Source organism: Oreochromis aureus, linkage group 2 (genome assembly GCF_013358895.1).
Source record: "Oreochromis aureus strain Israel breed Guangdong linkage group 2, ZZ_aureus, whole genome shotgun sequence".
Classification (NCBI taxonomy): domain Eukaryota; kingdom Metazoa; phylum Chordata; class Actinopteri; order Cichliformes; family Cichlidae; genus Oreochromis; species Oreochromis aureus.
In genome coordinates, this window is record NC_052943.1 from 11425284 (window position 1) to 11447957 (window position 22674).

General features: G+C 37.7%; 2 protein-coding genes across 6 annotated transcripts; both read right to left on the reverse strand.

The window, feature by feature from the left end:
* Nucleotides 1–618: 618 nt before the first annotated feature.
* LOC120442014 lies at nt 619–8094 on the reverse strand. Of its 4 annotated transcripts, none has more exons than XM_039617719.1 (8): nt 8053–8094; nt 7225–7340; nt 6774–7136; nt 5294–5656; nt 4458–4820; nt 2540–2797; nt 2338–2463; nt 619–2118 (listed from the first exon to the last, which is right to left on the reverse strand). In XM_039617719.1, the coding sequence occupies exons 2-8, from the start codon at nt 7277–7279 to the stop codon at nt 1937–1939; spliced, it is 1710 nt and encodes a 569-aa protein (XP_039473653.1). In that variant the 5' UTR covers nt 7280–7340; nt 8053–8094; the 3' UTR covers nt 619–1936. The 4 variants fall into 4 exon arrangements, with proteins under 4 accessions (XP_039473653.1, XP_039473659.1, XP_039473656.1 ...); XM_039617725.1 differs by having other exon boundaries at nt 7225–7286; nt 8053–8089; XM_039617722.1 differs by having other exon boundaries at nt 8049–8086.
* Nucleotides 8095–10004: 1910 nt separating this feature from the next.
* LOC116330521 lies at nt 10005–16385 on the reverse strand. 2 transcript variants are annotated; one of them, XM_039617735.1, is made up of 7 exons: nt 16372–16385; nt 16194–16270; nt 15736–16104; nt 12620–12940; nt 12195–12452; nt 11840–11962; nt 10005–11625 (listed from the first exon to the last, which is right to left on the reverse strand). In XM_039617735.1, exons 2-7 carry the CDS (start codon nt 16246–16248, stop codon nt 11381–11383), a joined length of 1371 nt encoding a protein of 456 aa, XP_039473669.1. In that variant the 5' UTR covers nt 16249–16270; nt 16372–16385; the 3' UTR covers nt 10005–11380. The 2 variants fall into 2 exon arrangements, with proteins under 2 accessions (XP_039473669.1, XP_031608728.2); XM_031752868.2 differs by having other exon boundaries at nt 16194–16376.
* Between the last annotated feature and the right edge of the window lie 6289 nt (nt 16386–22674).

Here is a 22674-nt window from a genome sequence, read left to right on the forward strand (position 1 = left end):
CTTACTGCTCTAGAAACCATTACAGCAGTATAATAGGGGTATAGTCTCTCACATGTACTCACCTGTTAATTTTCCTTCTCCATAACAAACACTGGTACCAAAAAAACAACTTCATGATCTCCCTGCTATGGCTTCCGGGTCCCAGGTATCACTGATCTCCATTTTGCAGTTTCTCCCTTGCTCTGTTGCATCTATCCTGCTGTGCTGAACCCATTATTCTTTATGCCACACCTGCTGCAGGTTTTAAATAATTAAACACAGCTCACCTTAAGAGTCTCCTATAGCATCACCTACAATCCAAACATAGCTTCTATGCTTCTTTACTATTCAGCCTCTGTGGACTCAGCAAGCAACTTTCAGACAAGCTCCTTAATTTTACCAAGATGCAAACAGGCCCAGTTTACAATGACCATGTTTCCTGCAAGTGATCAGCTTCAAATAAACTGTACTCAGTTTTCAATGGTTTCATTGGGTGGTATTACTGATCAGATTCAGATAAAAATGCATGAACTCACACCAGGTAGGATGTAACTATAATAGAACTGCAGCGAGAGAAGAGAGAGAAGTTGTGTATCAAATTAGTGACACTAAAACTCACAAACCAGTGGTGTCATTTTATTCTCCAACTAATTATGCAGTTTCACTGAGACTGTAATATTTTCTTTTAAATGAATGTAACCCAAAAGAGAAGTTTACAAACAAATTGATGCCAGTTTAACACAGACATGACAGTCATTATAATGTATAATTAAGCTATAAATATTTTATTTGATACATCTGAGCCTTCGTGCTCAAAACACATGTACAGACATTAGTGATTGTTGTGTTGCTCAGTGACTTTTAAAGTTCTATTTGTTGAGGTTAGATGTTAGGTTTCAACAAAAAAGAGAAGATTGTCATTGTAACCACAAAGAAATGAAACAGCAGTAAGGGTCACTACACAAACCACAAGCTCAGATGCAGCTTTTACCACGAGCCTCTGTATTTTTCTTCTTGCTTATATTCTGACCCTTCCCTATAGTACACTTTCACACACATCTGTAGTTTAGAATGATCTTCACATATACTTTTGAGAAAGAACAAAATGTGGTCGACCACGTCCGACTACATTTGTTTATATCTTTAGCTTCTTTAAAGTTGGCTCTGAGGCTCTTCACTATCCTCTGACACTGTGGCCACGCTGGCCTGTGCCCTCGTTCAACCATTTCTTTGGCAATGCACCCGAACACAGCCCAGTTACGATACGACCCTACAAATTTAGCTTGAACAGAATTGTCTCCCCATACGCTAATCAAGTCCAAAACCTCAGTTTCTGTCCATTGACTCCCTCCATCTCCAGTTTCCGCCGCCATGCTTTCTCGTTTGTCTTCTCTGGTGCTGATAATCAGTGTCTGTCTTGTGTTAGTGACGTAAAAGACGGATTTAATGCGACATGACCATTCAAACAGCAGTCGCTTTCTAAAACATCAGATATGTATCGGACTCAGTACCACATACAAAAGTGACCCAGGTCGGATTTGAAAATATCAGATTTGTGCTGTTCATACTGTCATACCATGATCGGATATAGGTTGCATAGGGTCAAAAAAGTCGGATTTGTGTCCAATCTCTGCCACCCACACAGCCACTGTGACAAAAAATACTAACATATGTGCTTAATGTCTTTTTGGAATATATTTCAAGTAGACAGATGAAATACAATTGCAAAAATAAACAATACATGAAAGAAGGAGACAAAGATCTTTCTCTGATTTTCCACTTCTATTATATTTTGCTGGATTGCTGTTCTTGAATAATAAAAACACAAAAAACATATTGACATATACTAAAAATATACTAAGCTGTGAATAAAATGTGGAATGAAAAAACGACCACTAATCCTTATTTACAAGCCTATAAGGACACATGAGAAATGTACAACAGGTGAAAGGTGGCACTATGTGTTGGAGTGAGAACTCAATGCAATCATCAAAACAGAGTTATCTGGAGATTCCATCCTTTGTGAGACAGCAGAGCCTTCCAATATTGTTTTTTTCTTCCAAGCGAAATAGAGCGAAATCCCACTTAATGATATAATTACCACAGTGGCTTTCAAACCAAACATGAACCAGGAAGTACCTGTGCAGAGAAACAAAATGTTTATAACAAGTTAGAGCTGTGAAAGAAGTCATTGTAGAATCTTTGCTTATATACCATACTTTATAAACCACAGGGAAAAAAATACATGAATGAATCCCCTTTATCAGAGTTAATCTTCCCTCTTTGATAATACCTTGGGTCATCACTGATGGCAGTTTAATTAAAGAGGATTATTTGACACTATGTTATTCTCCTTACCTACTGCAGTCTGTGTGGCTGTGGTAGGGTCTCCTGTTGGTTCTGGACAAAGGGTATTACTGGACTTATGCACCCACCCTGACATCTGTGTCCCATTAAATAATGAGCAGCTGATGAAAACAAAGCCTATGAGCAGATAAAGAGATAACTTAAAAAAAAATTACACTAAGAATCAGCTTTTATCAGTATTGTTCTCACTCACCACAGGTAGATATCATCTCTTCTTTGAAGGCATCACTGACGTTGTTCCTGACTGAGCAGACCAGATGTCCTGAGACGTGCTGTTTCAGAGTGATGATGTTACTCTCATTATTTCCAGGAAGGAGCTCAGCATCTGTCAGTGTGCGTCCATCCAGAGTCCAGCTGTACTGAGGACTGTCCCCTCCCTCAGAGGAGCAGGACACCCTCATCTCTCCCTGGGACTGACACTCAGAGACCAGCAGGACAGAGGACACAGGAGCTGAGAGAAACACAGATGAGTTTTGATACTATACAGAGTTGGAAAGTAACAAAGTATTTGTACTTTGTTATTGTACTAAAGTAGAATTCTCAGGTATTTTTACTTGAATAGTTTTTGGGGGTTTTTCTGAAAATTTTTTATTCTACTCCTTACATTTTCAACACAGGCTTTTTACTATTGGTTTAACGCATTTGAGAGGAGTTATTATTTCTCATCAGTGCATGCCTTAAAAACATCAAACCAATTTGAGCCTAAACAGTAACGCATGAAATACAATTCTGTTTGTCTTTTAATCACCAGAGGATGCCGCATAAAAAGAGATGAAAGAGGAAAAACTGTGTGCCATAGTCAGGGGTTAAAGTGGAAGAGGAAGAGGAAGAAGAGAGGTTAGATACACACCCCTGTGTCACTTCTGTGAGCCTGTGGTCTTATCTGTCTCTTTGTTTCTTCCCCCTCTCTTCTCCACGTTTCTATGTCAAGCTCACGTGTTCGTGTACTTCCTGTTTCATTTTGAGTTTTTCGTCCCGAGTTCAGTGCGTTTGGTTTTGCTTCCCATGTGTTTCTTCGTCCCTAATCAACCTTGTGTATATGGAAGCTCTTTTAATGTAGTTTTTTTTTTTTTGTCTTACATACTATTTAATGAGTTTAATGAGAATTATATTTACTTTACTTTACGTGCATATTTGTGTTGGAATGATTGCAGATTGAGACATTAATGTTTACAGTAAAGCAACTGATATGAGCAGAACGTGTGCAACACATCCTGGCTTGAAGCAAACCCCTACCTATTAGGAACCCTTAAGTGTTGTTTTGTTGGGTGCTGAGTGAATGCTTTTTAACCAAAAGTAGGAATTTTTTTTTTTTTAACTCTGTAGCTTTAGTCCTTAGAGAAAGCAAAACTAAAAGTATCGTGATCCTTCTCCACCCTCCTCTCTCCTTTTAAAGTTACTAGCTATTTAGAGTGATAGTTTAGATGATGTTGTTAAAAACAATTATTGATGTATTTATAAAGATCTTTATCAATTTTTTGAAACATAAAATAAGTAAATTTATTTATCTATGAATTTACTATTTGTTAACCAATTTACTATAAAGCATTACCTACATTTTTTGGAATTACAAAGGTGCCCATCAAAAATGATGTCACTGAGTTTGCAACACGATATGAAACAAGACACTTTTTTTAAGGCTGAAACATCAGGTTACAAGTGCAAAAAATAATGCATCTGGCACTTTTTTCAGCTACCATTGCACAGTTAACATTGTGGCTCAATACTTGATTAACCATTTCAGTTGTCAGGAAATCCACATTGATACACTCCAAGTTGGTTTCTTCAGTGAGCTTTGCTTTTTTATGGTTTCTGATTTATTATTGTTCTTATCTGTTATTCTTTCCAACCCTTTCTGTGAATAACCTTGTTGATAAATGTGCTATCTAAATAAAGTTTATTGTTCTTATATAGATTAAACCTCAGCACATCACCATAGCTGGTAGTGTCAGACACCAATCAAAAAGCCACACTGAAAACGTCTGTCAAACAAGCACAAATTTTCTGTACCAAAACCACATCAAATGACCCTCAAATGATACTTATATATTTCTGTTTAACTTCATAATAACTTCAAAAATATACAATAAAGAGTAAGTTACATAACTTGCCTTCAACTTTGCCATTGTCCTTAACATCCAGGGTGAAATGAATGTTTTTCTCTTGAACTCCATTTGAATTAAAGACCTCAATGCTGTATTGACCTGAATCATTCCTCCTCACGTTTGTGATCTTGAGTGTCCCGTTCTTGATTATAAATGTTAGTCTGTTGTTAAATTCCTTGTCTATCATTATTTTTCCTTTCTTCAGATTGAACACAGTTATGTTCCCCTTGGGAAGCACCTTCAAACACTTCATTTCACGGCCACTAGCATCATTCATCACTTGGATATACACAGTTCCTTCAAAAATAGGAGAGCATGGACATGTGTTTGTCCTGAGGTCACAAGTGGTCTCATCATCTGTAACGAGAGCTGGAGAAGACGCATTCAAATGAACATGAGCTTAAATTATTCACACTTCAAATGGAAATGATTGGCTTCTTTCCTGGCATATTTTCTACTATAATACTTCTTCTTCACTGCCTAAAGTACTCATTTAGTGCAGCTAACACTAATCAATGACCACGTTTAACAGTTCAATGTCTCTTTAAAGTTTAAAGTTAAAGATTAAATTGTGAATATGGATACCAGCCCATACGTGTGGTGAAAATAACTGGAAATACCAATAGATAGACAAATACTATATCATGAAATTTTCCATTTATTCTTTTCAAGAATTTGAAAACATTAAGCAACATGAAACATTTGCATCTGTCTTTGTAGTTTTTTCCTCAGATCTTCTATCATTTGTTGCACACGTGATGTGTACTGCTTTGCAGTTTTACTGCAACATGATGCTTATATTTCTGATTAACTTCATAATAACTTCAAAATATAAAACTTGCCTTCAACGTTGCCATTGTCTTTAACATCCAGGGTGAAATGAATATTTTTCTCTAGGACTCCATTGGAATTAAAGACCTCAATGCTGTATCGACCTGAATCATTCCTCCTCAGGTTTGTGATCTTGAGTGTCCCGTTCTTGATTAGAAACTGTAGTCTGTTGTTAAATTCCTTGTCTGTCGTTATTTTTCCTTTCTTCAGATTGAAAACAGTTGTGTTTCCCTTGGGAAGCACCTTCAAACACTTCATTTCATGGCCACTGGCATCAGTCATCACTTGGATATACACAGTTCCTTTAAGAAGAGGAAAGCACGGGCATGTGTTCGTCCTGAGGTCACAAGTAGTCTCATCAACTGGAACCAGAGCTGGAAAAAAGGCATTCAAATGAACATGAGCTTAAATTATTCACACTTCAAATGGAAATGATTGGCTTCTTTCCTGGTAAATTTTCTACTATGATAGTTCTTCTTCACTGCCTAAAGTACTCATTTAGTGCAGCTAACACTAATCAGTGATCACGTTTAAAAATTCAGTGTCTCTTTAAAGTTTAAAGTTAAAGATTAAATTGTGAATATGGATACCAGCCCATGTGTGGTGAAAATAACTGGAAATACCAATAGATAGACAAATACTATATCATGAAATTTTCCATTTATTCTTTTCAAGAATTTGAAAACATTAAGCAGCATGAAACATTTGCATCTGTCTTTGTAGTTTTTTCAGTAGATCTTCTATCATTTGTTGCACAAGTGATGTGTACTGTTTTCCAGTTTTACTCCAACATGATGCTGTCAGGGTCCCTGTGTCTACCCGGTCGGCTCAGTGTGGCTACATGTGTTTTTGTTTTGATTTTTTGCTCCTGCTCTCTCTCTCCCTCCCTCTCTGTCCCTCCTTCCTCTCACTGCCTGGGCGGAGCTCACCTCTGGGCTCCCGCCCTTGGCCCACGCACCTGTTCGTAATCTCACACCTGTGACTCATCACCCGACAGTGTTCCAGTCACTCTATAAGATGGCAGCTCTTTGTTTCTCGTCGCTGGACTGTTGCTGACTCTCGTCAGTGTTAACCCCGGCCTTGTTTAATCTCCTATCTCTAGTGATCTTCCTGTAGTAATCTTCTCGTATCTTTGTGAATAGATTTCCCTGGACCTGTCCCTGTGTTACCTGTGCGACTGAGTGTGTTAGAATTGGAGCGAGCTTTGTGTTTCTTGTGGATTGGTGGAGAGTGAAGAGAAGCGTGTGGCGTGGAGCGTGGACGGAGTGTGGACCTAGGAGCGTGTGTTGGTGCAAGCGTCTTTCCCTGTTTGTGTGGATTCCCGGGGCCCGTCTTTTCCCCACTTTCTAAATAGCTCACCTTATGTCTCTGTAAATAAAGACTCTTTATTGTTCCCGACCCAGAGCCTGCGCGTGAGTCTGTTCAGTCCCATTGTGACAGATGCTTATATTTCTGATCAATTTTATAATAACTTCAAAATATATAACTTGCCTTCAACTTCGCCATTGTCTTTAACATCCAGGGTGAAAAGAATGTTTTTCTCTTGAACTCCATCTGAATTAAAGACCTCAATGCTGTATTGACCTGAATCATTCCTCCTCAGGTTTGTGATCTTGAGTGTCCCGTTCTTGATTAGAAACTGTAGTCTGTTGCTAAATTCCTTGTCTATCGTTATTTTTCCTTTCTTCAGATTGAACACAGTTATGTTCACACTGGGGAGCACCTTCAAACACTTCATTTCACGGCCACTAGCATCATTCATCACTTGGATATACACAGTTCCTTCAAGAATAGGAGAGCATGGAAATGTGTTTGTCCTGAGGTCGCAAGTAGTCTCATCAACTGGAACGAGAGCTGGAAAAAAATGCATTCAAAAGACACAAGTTTAAATTATTCATCCTACAAATGTGAATGTTTGTCATCTTTTTGAGGAAGACCTTACCGAGTGTTCCTCCTGCTAATAGAACAATGATAAGGAACTGCTCCATGCTCTTCATTTATCGTCTGGAAAATTATGAACAAATCCAGGTATAAATCTGCAACAAACCTAAACCCAAACTGACAGGAAAAAGTAAATGGGTGACAAAACATGATGTTTTCACAAAAGCAGAAAAGAAACTGATACAGGCTGCTGTAGCAAACTGAAAGAAATATCTACCACATGTGAACAAATCATTTTCCTCCACTATTTAAACATGCATAACTAAGTTTAAACAACACTGAATTGGTCTTCACATAATGCATACTTTTGAAAACGACACACAAAAGCTAAAGTGACAAGTTCATTCGTAAGTATTTCAAAAGTTCCTGTGAGGAGAGCTATACTGCTTAGTAGGCTTTATGGGGTGTGCTGAGTAGACATGTTTATTCAGAAAGGATGGGAAATAAACAATATAGAAAGAATAAAATGTAGACAACCTGGTAAAAAGCAGCTTGTTAAAAGGATGCAAATCTTTGCCCCAACATGAATCTGTGAAGCAATGCTGTCCAGATAATATTAAAACACAGATATCCAAGCAGGCTGACTGACTGTAAAAATAATATTTGCCTATGAGTAAAGGAAATTAAAATGTATGTTTTAAGCTTTACATCACTTGAAATGTGCTTAGAATAGTCATGTAATAACACAATACATTGTCAGACCTAAATCTCAGACAGTCTGTAGGAATGTAGTGTAATCAAATACTCCAGACTCTGTACAGTTACACACAGTAAACATAAAACGTGATGGTGAACATCAGCAAAAGAAGGATGTATATAACTTACTTACATTTGAATAGATGAATGGCTAAGGCAGTAACACGCATGCAACCACTTAACTGGAACTGAGAAAAACTCATCCGTGAGAAAAAAAACAACCTACTTGGGTACTTCCCATATTACAGAGCAAGGATGGAACTTTCTATTCTGAAAGCGATAATAAAAGTTACAACTATACAACTATGTCTATGCACATGTCAGGCAGCATACTTGTGTACAGCTGGGCATCTCATCAGTTTTTACCCTGGGACAATCTGGCAAAAATACCATTTTTTTCCAAATAATCAGGCCAAAATATATTGAGCATAGAAATTAGGGTTTAAATTTTGGAGGAGATGTAAACAGAACATATATATATATATATATATATATATATATATATACATACATACATACATACATACATACATACATCACAGGGTTACTGTGGATTAATTTTGATTAATCACGATTAAATATAATTCATTTTCATTCTATATTAATTGCATTTCATTTTGCATGAGCAAACAGACTTGAGAAAAAAGGGAAAATATACACACTTAACATGTTTATTGAACATCTTGAACATTCATGTTAACAAAAAACTCTCACTCTTGGGGAGGCACTTCAAGTCCTTAAAATGAGGAACGAAAGCTATGTAAAGCGCATGTTCTCAACGATATTAATAGGTCTGCAGTTTGTTGCAATCCACTTGGCAGTTGTGTCAGTCAATATGTCCGAAGTAGACTTACTGAGTCCCTGATGCTTTTGAATGGTTTGTCGCAAGCTGGGTGACGCGTTTGCCAAAGTGCTAGCAGCATCCCCGACTAACATATGCTTTGCATCAATGTGATATTTTAAGCTGGAAGTGCTTCGGTGAAAAGAAAATTTCTTCTTGCACAATGTGCATAATACTTTCATCGGTCGACTGTTTCGTCTTGTTATTTTTTTAATACTCAAATTTCCCATCGAGAGGGCCAATGTGCGTTTATCATCTTCCAAACTGAGTTGATTGGTTCAGCTGCCCGTCACTACCAGATCTATTGCCCATTTGTGCATGTGCAAAGGTAACTCTGCTTGGACAGACTGTCCCAAATGCGGTGACAGAAACATTTTGAGTCATTCTGCACTCCAGATGCATTAATAGCATTAAATTTTTTTTATTGCGTTAATCGTGATGACGCCTTTAATCTGCGTTAACGCATTGATTTTGACAACACTAAGATATATATATATATATATATATATATATATATATATATATATATATATATATATGTATACATTAATGAATGATGAAGTTTGTAATGTGACATTATAATCACAGAGGTATATTTGCATGAATCAAAACTGCATATTCCCTTCTGCGATTTCAACTTGTCATCCTTGTCAAGTAAACATATTTTGATTTTGTGAAATAATCCTTACCTGTTGATAATAAACACACTAGTTTCCACACACTCACAGCTATAGCTTACAAAACGGAACCAGACAATATTTTTGAATTATAATGTTCATTTTGGTGACACATTATAAGCAGTATTTTATTCAAGCAGATCCAAAAAAACAAATAATAATGAAAGCATCACTGGAGCCAGTCAGTTCTTCTTTGAGACACCAAACATTCACCTGGAGATCAATCTTTTACAAACTTGACTCCTTGAGTGAAAACACATCTTCATAAGTTCCCATGACAATTTATTTATATGAATTTGTTTATAGTGGATTAAAGCTTAAACAAGATCAACACTTGCAACGTCCTGGTCTCACAGTACACAGGAGTATGCTGGGACCAGGGTGTGTGTGGCAGGGAAGATAAGCTAACAGTAAGGAGCTGGTGCCCTACACCAGCTGAGTTGAGTGGACAACATCGGAAGCATTGTTCATAGTTTGTAATAAAGAGTTACTCTGAGCTGGAAATGCTGCATCCTTTGCAGGTATGTTGAGGGACCAGATCAAGAAGTACATCACACATCACAGATTACATTTTTGTTAGCACTTTATTCTTAAAACAAATTTACAGTTTACTTTTTTACATTCTAAATCTACTTTTCTTGCCCCGCTGATATAATTACTTCTAATCTTGTGCATGCTGGTCACTCAACTGTAAATCTTGATATTGTCAACTCTGCCACCTCCAGCTTTGTCTCTTGTTTCTGTCTCCAAATCAGCACTCCATCCATCACAGGAGGTCTTACTACCATCTTGCAAACTGTCCCTTTCATTCTAACTCCTATCTTTCTGTCAGAAATCACCCTGACACTCGTCTTCACCCTCTCCACCCTGCCTGAACTTTCTCCTACACCTCTGTTGTGCATTGTCCATTGTTTTGAATGGCTGATTCAAAGATTTAAATGAGTCAAAGATACTTTATTGTCATTATGCAGTCACATAACGAAATTGTGTGTGGTCAGCTTAACACCAACTAGTATACAAAGCACAGAAAGATACTTAATATATAAATATACAGAACAGGAAAATACGGTAGCATTGTAGTTACATGTTCCAAAGTGCAGTTGTCCAGTGTGTGTGTGTGTGTGTGTGTGTGTGTGTGTGTGTATGCACGGGGGTGATAGAGTTCATTGTTCTAGGGGGAAAAGTGTGCTTCAGTCTAATGCTTCTTGCTTAAATGGTCCTAAACCTTCTTCAAGAAGGCAGAAGGACAAACAGTCATTTACTCAAGTGCGTGGGATCTGCACCAAAGCAGCTGGCCTTCTTCTGGACACAGCAAGCATACACAGAGTCCAGATCTGGGAGAAGATTTCCCACAGTGCCCTGTGCTGTACTCACTACCTTGGCCATGTCATTTCTGTCCTGTGCCGTGCAGCTGCCATGCCAACCTGTCATACTATGACAGATGATGCTTTCTGTTGCGTTTCTATAGAAGTTTGCCAGCAGTCTAAAGGGGAGCCCAGCCTGTTTGTCTCCTGAGAAAGAAAGCCTTTGCTGGGCCTTATTTACATTGATGGTTTATCACTGTTTCAAGTTTTTGCTGCACAGAAATTCATAGAAATGTTCACCACACTTTTTACTTTAATTATTTTCATTTGAAGGATGATTGAATTCCACATTTACAAGATCAAAAAGTAGTCAAGTTGAAATTAAAAGACAGACTTCTCCACTACAATCATGACCTTTATTCTATCAGAGCTTCAACAGAATGCAAATGCAGAGAACGCACATACTGCTTGTAATTAAACATGGAAGGAACCTAAAACTGGATGCATTGATGCTCTGTTTTAATCAGCTGAGCTTTGTGCATTTGCCTGATAATTAAAAGTGTCTTTAGGTGTCTTGATGTCACCTCCTCATGTGGACCTTCAGTAGTGCAGTCTGTGTAAAGACACCGACCATTTAAATCACCTCATTTTACGGACCGTTGCATATAAATAATTATTTCCTGTTGGTTGAGTGTGTCGAGGTTGCTTTGGAAACTTGACCTGGGCATACTCCACTTCCACCTTTTTCTCTGCCTCTGCCTCTGCCTCACCCACACCCTCACCCTCATCTTCATCCTCGCTCTCAATCTCGACCGCGAACTCCAGCTCAACCTCGGCCTCCAACTTCACTGCTGCTCTTAGCTCCACTTGGTCATCCTCTTCGTCTGCAGAGTAGTAAGATCAAATTAAAACATTAGTTTGACTTCTGATTTTCACTGTCATTTCTGATTCTGACTAAAAATCACAAACACACGGACTTTATTATCCATTTGTAAATTTACATGACAGCGGCATCAACATAATCTTGGCAAGAATATGAAAAGAGCAAAAAATTATAATAATAATCTGAGTGAAGTAGGTAAAAAGGAGGTTTTGTACCTTTTTCTTTTGTAGGTTTGTAGTTTTGTTTTTTCCTCTGATTAAAGATGATTGCTATACCCACAACTAATAAAATGACCAGTGCTAAGAGAACACCACCGATCACTTGCAAAATACCTGCTTCTGAAATAAAGTGACATAAAAAAACAAACAAGTAAACAAATGCATGTTTTTACTAATTTACTAATATACCATAATCAATTACTGCTGACCACTTGATTTATTGATGTGATATCACTGTTTTACTGATTGGTCATTTTAATTTAATGTACCTCAAACAGTCTGAGGGTTTATGAAAGTACCCATAATCAACAAAAACTAATTATCAACCTTTTTTCATCACGTTCTCACTCACTGCAGGTAGATATCCTCTCCTCTTTGAACACATTACTGACGTTGTTCCTCACTGAGCAGACCAGATGTCCTGAGACGTGCTGTTTCAGGGTAATAATGTTAGTTTCATTGTTTCCAGGAAGGAGCTCAGCATCTGTCAGTGTGCGTCCATCCAGAGTCCAGCTGTACTGAGGACTGTCCCCTCCCTCAGAGGAGCAGGAAACTCTCATCTCTCTCTGGGACAGACACTGAGAGACCAGCAGGACAGAGGACACAGGAGCTGAGAGAAACACACAAAGATGAGTTAAGTCTTTAAGTTGGCCTTTAATGAAAAACAGCGAAAGCAGAAAATGTCTGAAATGTTGTGAGATATATTATAAAGCTTACCAAAGCAATATTAAATTTCTATCAATTTCCCTTCAGTGAAACCATTATAAAAGGAATTACCTTGAATGAACAACTGTAAAGTCCACTCGCCTGATGCTCTTCCTTCTGAATCAAAGGTTTGAAGGGTATAATTACCACTGTCATTCCTGCTCATGTTAGGGATCCTAAATGTTCCATTACTGGGAAAAAAGACAAATCTTTGTCCTTCAGCATTAGGAAGAACTTTATTATTTCTGACATTTAGTATTTTCAATGAATTTTTCATCAATTGGTATTTTGATGTCTTTGATATAATGTCCATCAGCTGGATGTCCACATTTCCACCTAAAGATCCATAACACTGAGCTCCATGGTGTTTAATGTCACAGCAAGTTTCCAAACCTGCAAATAAAAAAAAAAGTAAACAAAAGCAAAACTGTAAAATTTTGGAGTATTCAGTTCATACCAGAAGGATTGCGGCAGCTTTTGCAAATGTTTGCCTAAAACAATCGTCAATGTTTTGTGCCTACTGTCTGTCTCACTTCACACTATGTGAAGAAATATTTAGTGGCATGCCGATGAGCACTACACAGGTTTATGACTCAAACACAGCAAGGGTTCAGCGCTATTTTACTTGTGCTGATCTTTTTCAAAATGAAAATTTGGAAAATCTAACTTGAAAATCACAAATGAAAATTAAAAAAAAATGACTGAATTTAATTTAGCTGCTGTAGCTTCAGAGTTCTGCTGATATGCATGTTGACTTACTGTCACACCATGATGATAATGATGATGTGACACTAGGCCCATGCTTTTCTACAAGCATTTTAAAATACCTGCTGTAAAAAAAAGACTATTTTTTAAATTTTCTCTTGAAAATTACATTTTAATGTTTTAATCCGTTATTAAGTGATTTTTTCAAAATGGAAACTGAGAAAAGCAAAGCTCTTCTAATCTTTTTTATTTTGACCTTTTACAGATTATTTAATGAGTTAATTTCTCAAAGCTGTTTTTTACTTAAACTGCATATTCATTTTGAAAGGATCTCAGAAAGAGGCATCAATATTTAAAGAAAAGCAAGCAAGTAAGTAGAAAGGTGCAACACATCCTTAGCTGACATAGCACTTGGGCACTGAGCATACAGTGTTGTGAAGGTTACTTTTACAATGTATTCCACTACAGATTACAGAATACATGCCCCAAAATGTATTTTGTAATGCATTCCCTTACGTTACTCAATGAGAGTAACGTATTCTGAATACTTTGGATTACTTAATATATTATCATTCTTTTTACAACTACATGGATGTACTATTGCTGTATGATTTATTACTATTACTGAAGGCTACTCGCCAAACCAATACCAACTAGATTTTTAAATCTTAATATAAAATGAGTAACAGTAGGGTGGACATTAGGTAAGGCTGAAGTTTTTGCAGTGATCTCGTATAGAAAACTATTCTGCGCGTATATAAGACAGGTCCGTGGCTCCAAACCGTAGTAAAGGGACCTCTGGCTAATACGTCGGGTTCTGTGTGGGGCTTGTAGCTGAAAAAACTAGCTTTACTTTGTTGTCTGGGTCAACTTTGCCAGCAAGAGACAGAGAGATGCGTTGAAAGGCTGCTCCAATGGAACTTATTGTTTCGGAGAAAAACACGAACACAGTGTACAGTCGAGTCTTAGCAGCTTACTTACAACTGGGCTACACTGCCCATGAGGCTACATTCTTTAGGGCTATGCCTGTAACACTCTGCCTATTGCCTTCATATTGAATAATTTTTGAACAATAATTTTTAAAAATATTTCATCACGTCATTATGCGGGCCGTAGGTAGATGTGACATGGGCCACGAGATTGAGACACAGGTATTAGAGCCTCTTAATGCGTGTTTTGTTTGGGTTTCCACCAACGTGGAATTACCAAAAATAGAGAGAGCATAGCCTAACATATGAAACAGGAAAAGACCACCGTGTAATCCATTTATTTCAACAAAGTAAGTGTATTCTGAATACCCACTTTTTAAACAGTAACTGTAACGGAATACAGTTACTCATATTTTGTATTTTAAATACGAGTACATGTATTCCGTTACTCCCCAACACTGTGAGCATAATACCTGCCCACTGGGTGCTCTTATACTATGGTTTTAAGGTGCAGAGTTGTGGGTGGATGCATTTTAGCCCAAACCAGGATCTTTTCCTAAAATGAATCAAGTGGTTTTAGTGCTTGAAGCAAACAAAGAGCTGGTGAATACAGAGCTAAATGAACCACCCTACACAGAGTTTACTAAAACCATCATTGTCTTTTACAGCTATGTGCAGCTTAATAGTAACAGTTCGGTTCAGTTAAAAAGAAATATTAGCCTGTATGTGAAGATGATTAGACTTTTATTCAAACACAAACTAAGTCTATGTGTTTGCAACATAGAAGTTTGAAATGTGAAACGAGCCACTTGGTTTTGAGGCTGCAGAATTAGGTTAAAAATACAACAATCATAATGCCCGTGTGGTTTTCTGAGCTACCATTACGCAGTTGACATTGTGGTTGAATACTTTATTAACTGACCCCAAACCAGGCGTCAGGAAATCCACGTTGATACACTCCAACTACGTCTTTTTCAATGAGCTTTGCTTTTTAATGGTTTCTGACTTATTATTGTTCTCATCTGTTATTCTTTCCAACCCTATTTTGTGAACCCAGTTATTGAGAACTTCAGCTTTGTTTCTTCTTTGCTTTTTAATGGTTTCTGATTTACTCGTGTTCTTATCTTCTGCGGAGCTCCTTGTTAAGAAGGCTGCTATGTTAGTAAAGATTATTGTTCTTATTGTAATTATTTGCTAAACCTCACAATACCACACCATAGCAGACACAGCTCTGTTAGACACTGAAAAGATGATTAATTTATGAATATGAGTAGCGGTCCACATTTGACAAAAATAACTGGAAACATCAATAGATAGACTATATCAATATATCTATATCTAATACTATATCAGCAAATGTTCTGTTCTGTTCTGTTCACTGTACATCTCTGCTCTGTGCATATGCTTATTTTTTTCATTTCATCATCTATCATTTTGTTGCACAAGTGATGTGTACCGTGTTTAACAGTTCTACTGCCACAGAATGCTTACATGTCTGTTTATCTTTATAATAACATCAAAACTATGCAATAAAGAATAAGTTATATAACTTGCCTTCAACTTTGCCATTGTCTTTAACATCCAGGGTGAAAAGAATGTTTTTCTCTTGGACTCCATTTGAATTAAAGACGTCAATGCTGTATTGACCTGAATCATTCCTCCTCAAGTTTGTGATCTTGAATGTCCCATTCTTGATTAGAAACTGTAGTCTGTTGTTAAATTCCTTGTCTATCGTTATGTTTTCTTTCTTTAGACTGAACACAGTTATGTTCACCTTGGGAAGCACTTTCAAACACTTCACTTCATGGCCACTAGCATTAGCCATCACATCACACTGGATATACACCGTTCCTTTAAGATGAGGAGAGCATGGGCATCTGTTTGCATTGAGATCACATGTAGTCTCATCAACTGGAAAGAAAGCTGGAAAAGATGCATTCAAAAGAACATGAGCTGAAATGATTCACACTACAAATGTGAATGTTTGGCTTGTTATATGAAGACAATCTTACCACGGGTTCCTCCTGCTAATAACACAACAATAAGAAACTGTTCCATCCTCTTCATACATCAACGCTGTGGATTTAATCTTTAAAAAATGAAGAATATAGAAAAATATTAACAAATGCTGAACCTCCTGTGAACCTCAGGCAAACTGACAACAAATAGTAGATCGGATATGATACAGACAGGGTGTTTTCACAAGAGCAGGAAATAAAGTGACTCACTTCTACTTGCCCACACAAATAGAAGTGACAGACAAGAGAGAGAGAGAGAGAAGTGAGGCAGGCTTTTGCCTGTGTGCTGTAATGAACTGATCTCAAGAAATATCCTCAAATGTTAATGAATCTTTTTCCCTCAACTGGTGTAATTTTGGGGAATTACCTATGCAACCTATAGACAATCTAGGCAATACTCTTTACTGGGGTAAAACTTTCAAGTGTCAATAAAGCGTTCACATTCACAAGCATTCATCTTAACATATATATTTTAAGAAAAAAAAACAGGAAGCAATTCAAAATAGTCCAGAGGTCTCTGTGGGGAGAGCTATGTTGTTTCATGGTCTTTACAGAGTGCGCAGGAGAGACGTCTTTTTATGTTTGTAGGTTTGCATAAGTTTGCTTTTTGAAAGAAAGAGAAATAAACAATAAAGAAAGAGTGTAAAGAGTAAATACTGAATGGATGCAAATCACTGCCACAACATGAAACTGTGAAACAATGTCCTCTAGACAAAAACAAAAAAAAAAAAGATTTTTTACCCACCAAAGCAAACAGACTCAAAAATAATAGACCTTGCTTACAGTATTTGAGTAAAGAAAACAAATGAAAACAATGCAAATTTAAATCTCTCTCTGTAAATGGCTTGTAATGTGTTTAGAATAAATTTGTAATAACACAAGTTTTCAGTGGTAAATAGCAGAATGTCACTGAATGTATTTAAATTAAACACTGCAGACTCTGCATACTGCAAGCTTTGCAATTTTTCACTTACTTTTGATTACTCTCAGTAAGCACGAGGAGTGATGGTGAACATGGATGGAAGAAGAATCATGATCAAGAAACATATGATGTACATTATATGCTTATGTTGCAATGGATGCACAAATCAGCAAAGCCTAAGGAAGCAACATATATATAAGCACTCTACTGGAAATGAGAAAAATCATCTAAGTACTTCCTGCATTATAAAACAAAGCTGGAACCTTCAACTCTGAGCAGGTTGCAATGAAACTGTCCAAATGTTATGGCAGGACTATTATTTTACATACTTCCTCTTACTCTGCCCTAAAAATGGAAGTGAGAGCTATGTTTATGCACACGTGTTGACAAAACGTCCTGTTTTCCCAAATAAGAAGTTGAAAATATATTGAGCATAGAAGATATAGAATTGAGATATGAGATATACAATTTATACATTTCATACTCTTCAGTTTGAAAAGAATGTAAACAGAATAGTTAAGAGGACAATCCCAATAAAGGAAATTAAGTTTGGTATATGTCATTACAATTGATGTCATGCTGACACAACCGCAGAGAAAAGACTGGAGGAACAGAAAGGAATCTCAAAAGGGAACCACTGAACCCAAAATAATCCAAAACTCAGCACGAAACTAAAGAAACAAAAAACAAAGAAACCCAAAAGGTATCAGTGAATATAAATGAACAGAAGACCATAACCAACACAGAGTTAGAACAAATACCTTGTCACAACCACAAGAAATCATAAACACACAAAAACTCAAAGCATGACGTTCTAAACTCAAGTCTTTAGTTTCCTGGCTGTATTCCAAATCCCATATCATTTCTGCAGGAAGCCAGTGCGTGCATAGTTATACAAAGGTTTGATGTACAAGATCTCCAGCCTGGGTGATTCTTTTCCTTCACTGATGGCTTCCAACACATTATCCCCATCAAGCCTCTCAGTGAGGGACTCATCACAACCTGATAATCCCATTAGTGTGGGATACCAGTCAGTAATGCGTACTGCTTTGCTCACCCTCCTTTTAGAGCTTAACGTGATCAGGCAGTTGGGCTGGAGAGGTCAGATCATGGATGGATAGTCAGATGAGTGTTGGAGTCCACTGTGCATTTTGTCATGTTTGTTTGGATTGAAGGCAGTGTATGGGGGAACTCTATGGCACTGCAGACTGACACACAGGAGCTCTGTTAGAGGGGAATGAAGCGATTAAATGGCGTCCAAAAGGTCGATGTAATTAATTTCAAAAAGCCAGTGGGTGGTTAACAGTCTTACTTGAGTTAGGACTGAATGGAGCATTGGAGGTAGTCTAAGGGCAGCTAGATTAGCAAGGTTTCTGTGGAAGTGCAAAGGATGTAACTAAGAGAACTGAGAAAAAACTGGGTTAACCCAAAACAGGCATTTGCAGGCAAGGTAACAGAAATGACTTAATGTTCCCTATTATGGCAACTATTGAGAGAAATATGTCTCAAACCTGAATAAATACCAATCATTACCCAGAATTTATTAAGTTAAAGTACTTTAAATAGATCTGCTCCTGGTATTTATTCAGGTTTGGATGTATGCATTTGTAAAATACTTCTACATGTGGTCAAATTGCTTCAGATTTGTGTGTGGATTGAAGCACGCACATGTGAGTCCTCAAACGTTACACACGAATCATTGTACACATTTGTAAAGCCTAGTTTACGCTTGTGGGTCATATCGTACACATTTACAATGCTTATGAGACATATTTCTCTTAATAGACAATGATCTATGATCTATAATGAGAACTGCTGCAAGCTTCAATCTAAAATACTCCACAGCTGATTACAATATGCAAGGCAGGTGTGGAAAGCGCTGCTTGTGTGAGACAACACAGGAAGTCTGCACTTGTTACCAGACATGTTTAATTTCCACGCTGATGTCAGCTTTAACTGACACCTTATTTGTTGCTGTGCCATCATCATTACTGGAACAACAGTTTAAACCCCCGCACAAGGCCAAGGCATCCTCTCCCTTTCTGAAACTGTGTTGTGTAAGCGTGTAGAAATTTCACCAAAACACTCAACTTTCTTACCTGTTAGTTAACCCTTCACACCGTGGGGTGCTTGTACCCTTCTAATGAGGAGTGTATTAACTCTATTATGAGCACACATTGCAATTAATTTAAAAAAGAAACTTAATCAAAGTTATTTCTAACAAATCCCTCCTTTCACACTGTCAGGTGTGAATTCCAATCATGCTTATCGTTTAACTCATCCCTCCAGGATTCCCAGCCAGGTGTGATACTCAGCCTGAGGCCTTTCTCTCCTTAACCTGTACTGTGTCTCCCTTTCAGACAGGAGAGTTACCCTAAGAAGTTCAAAAATGTTGTTTAAGCATACTCAATGATTAAATCACTCACTGCCGTCTGGTCCCTAAATGATGTCTCTACTGTTCTCTGGATCCTACCCACTCTTCTTCATCTGAATCTCCAGCCCTTTGGTTATTACTGAGGCTTTTTCTCTCTTAAGCCTGTACTGCCTCTCCCTTTCAGACAGGAGAAATCTGTCTGATATAACAGCATCAATAACATTATGATATTTAAAACATCCTAAAGGTATTTACAATGCAGTTTTGAAAGAAGGTTTAATCTGGTGGTTCAAAGCAAAATCACTTGTGAAATGAACACAAAATTCTGTTTAAGAGTTTTAAATGTCAGAATTCAGTAGATATCACAAAGAGACTTACAGCTGTAGTTGTTATATTTACTAGGGAAATAAGGATGATGCTCAAGTTTCTGAGGTATCAGGAACTGGCATCACTTATGACGCAGTCTAGCTGCTATACAGAAGTGCAGGAGTCCAAAAGAATTTGTCAGTCAAGTAGCTGTGAAATTTGCATCACTCAATCACTGTTGATAATAGAGCCTCTCGCACAACATTTTTCGGTATCCTCTGTCGGCAATATGATTTTATGTCCAAAGATGTCTTTGTGATTTTGGAATGGACCGAATCACTGCAGTCCTTTTTAGACAGAGGGACTTACCATCTGATGTGATCACATGTCCCAAATAGGTGAATTACTCCAAAGCCCACTGTAATTTGGAGAGGCTCACTTTGTGACTGCTCTCAGTGAGGTGTTTTACAGCGCTTTAGCAGGCCTGCTTATAAGGAAAAAAGATTATTAAATGATTGACATATGCAAAAATGTTTACCCCTCTGGAAGGATGAAACCTGACAGGTTTTCTTTAAGTGCACTATTAAAAAATGTGTGCTCTGGTTAAGGACATGTCATGGACATCCTGTTGAAGGACAGGAGATCTGCCAATAAAAGTTGGATTTTTTTCCACCTGGTTAGGGATCATCAGATCCCAGGTCAGGCACACAAGGCTAAGCAGGCTCATGATGGAGGAACCGATCAGAGCTGTAATGCCATGGTTCCTGTGACGCTTTAAACCACTTAAACTTGGTTGTATTTAGTATACTGTCTCTAAATCAGTGTGCAGTGAGACTCAGAGTGGTAAATCCCCTCATAAGATGTTGCAAATGGCCCCTTATGCACTTGAATGGCAGGTTAAGGAACCTAAAAAACTAAAACAAAAAAGCTAAACCTCCATCCTCACTGAGGCTCCAAACTGTCTGCCTCATTTGTGCTGTTGTATTGTAGATCAGATTTGTTTTAGCTTTAAACCTTGAATCTTTTGAGTAATTCAATGCCATTAAGGCAGTGGTTCTTAACCTGGGTTCGATCGAACCCTAGGGGTTCGGTGAGTCGGTCTCAGGGGTTCAGCAGAGCCTCCGCCATGACATGCACGGCTCATTTTGTGCACCAGTAAAAAACATATCTATGTCTTGAATTTGAAAAAAAAAATCATATTTTATTTTTCACTAAAGAGGGGTTCAGTGAAAGCGCATATGAAACTGGTGGGGTTCGGTACCTCCAACAAGGTTAAGAACCACTGCATTAAGGTAAAACATGGCTAGATGGCAAAAAGCGAACAACAAAATGTCACAGTTTTGAGTGTTCAGTTTTTACCAGGACTGTGGTAACAGATGCAAATGCTGACCTAAAACAGAAATAGTGGTTTTGTGGCTCCCATCTGTCTCAGTTTAGACCATACAAACAAGTATTTATTGCCATACAGATGAGCATTACACAGGTCTGTGACTGAAACATAGTTAGGGTTCAGCCAACAGTAGTATTTTCTCAATAAGAAAGAATATTTATTATAAACAGTATTTAAAAATTATTGGATGGAAGTCTAAAAAATACAATGATATGATTTTGATTAAAAACTTTCTCTCTGCTTCTCGCCGTCTATTTTGGTAATAAAGGCTTCTAATCATCTAAAACACTCTAAGAAATGCAGTGAAGCTCAATTGAAATGTATTACCATCACTTCCACACTTGTCACAGTGTTAAGCCATGTCCTTATTTAAACATTGTTTTTGAGATGTTTTGTTTGTTTGGAGTTGTGGATTCCCTTCCTCCCGGGATCCCTCCCTGGAGCACTGTTTCACATGCTACTTTGTTATGGCTGAATGTATATTACTCCAGTGTAAATAAAATGCACTGAAGTGATCTCCTGAGTGCCTCTTCCCATTAGCCTTGACAGATCATATGAGCAGAAGTACACATACAAAATAAAAGTAAATACTGTGATGGCCCACCAGAGGGCTCCACTCACAACCAGGTCGGGAGGAGGGGTTTTGCTGGGTTTTGCCACAATGTGTTCAGTTCATGTTTGGTGGTGAATAAAGTCAGTCAGAGGGAAAGGCTAGAGCACCTGTGTCGTCTGTACCTTCACCCCACAATACAGCCACACTGTGGAGCCATTTCACACTAGTCTAAATGTCATGCTTTGTCTCTGTAATGTTCCTGTTGTGAAGCTCCCCTCACTTGCTCTCCTCTGGTTAAAGCATCCAATACTATTTATATGATTTAGAGAAACGTGATGCTTTGCATGTAGGTTTTGTGTAGCTTTGCCCTGCAAGCATTATCTTAATAAAAATACGTACATGTTCTTTGTTTTTTTGTTGGTTTTTTTTAAGGAAAGAAAAGAGAAAGTAAGAGTTTCACTGAACTTATTTGTAAGCAAATGCAACACCTCTGTAAACCAGTAGAGGGAAACCTGACACCAAACAGTCTTACTGGGCAAACAGTACTAATGACACATTAAAGGACAATTTTCTGAAAGGTTTCTAAATACAAAAACAACAGGAAACAACAAAATTAAAGCTCCTGTTTTTAATTCTGTCAATGCAGAGATACAGATATAATTAGAGCTTTATATGAGACAAAGAACAATCTAAGGAGCTTAGAAAGAAAAGCGTCTGGACGTCTTTAAGTTGCTTGAAGATGTGCAATTAAAGGACTCCTAATAGCATCACCTACAGTCCAAACACAGCTTCCATGTTCTTTATTCAACCTCTGTCAACTAAGTAGGCAACTTTGAGACAAACTCTCCTTTACACAAACGCAAACAGGCACCTGCTCCACTGACCACGTTTCCTGTTCTTGACCAGTTTCAGATCAAAACATGTAAATTT

Excerpts from the sequence above, each read along its gene's own strand:
- LOC120442014 (XM_039617719.1), bottom strand. The coding sequence starts at position 7,279 with ATGAAGAGCATGGAGCAGTTCCTTATCATTGTTCTATTAGCAGGAGGA. Across the intron at positions 7,137-7,224 it reads ATTAGCAGGAGGAACACTCG|CTCTCGTTCCAGTTGATGAG; the intron begins GTAAGGTCTTCC and ends ATTTTTTTCCAG. Across the intron at positions 2,464-2,539 it reads AGAGATGATATCTACCTGTG|GCTTTGTTTTCATCAGCTGC; the intron begins GTGAGTGAGAAC and ends ATCTGCTCATAG.
- LOC116330521 (XM_039617735.1), bottom strand. The coding sequence starts at position 16,248 with ATGAAGAGGATGGAACAGTTTCTTATTGTTGTGTTATTAGCAGGAGGA. Across the intron at positions 16,105-16,193 it reads ATTAGCAGGAGGAACCCGTG|CTTTCTTTCCAGTTGATGAG; the intron begins GTAAGATTGTCT and ends CATCTTTTCCAG. Across the intron at positions 11,963-12,194 it reads GGAGAGGATATCTACCTGCA|AAGCAGGTATTTTGCAAGTG; the intron begins GTGAGTGAGAAC and ends ACTTTATTTCAG.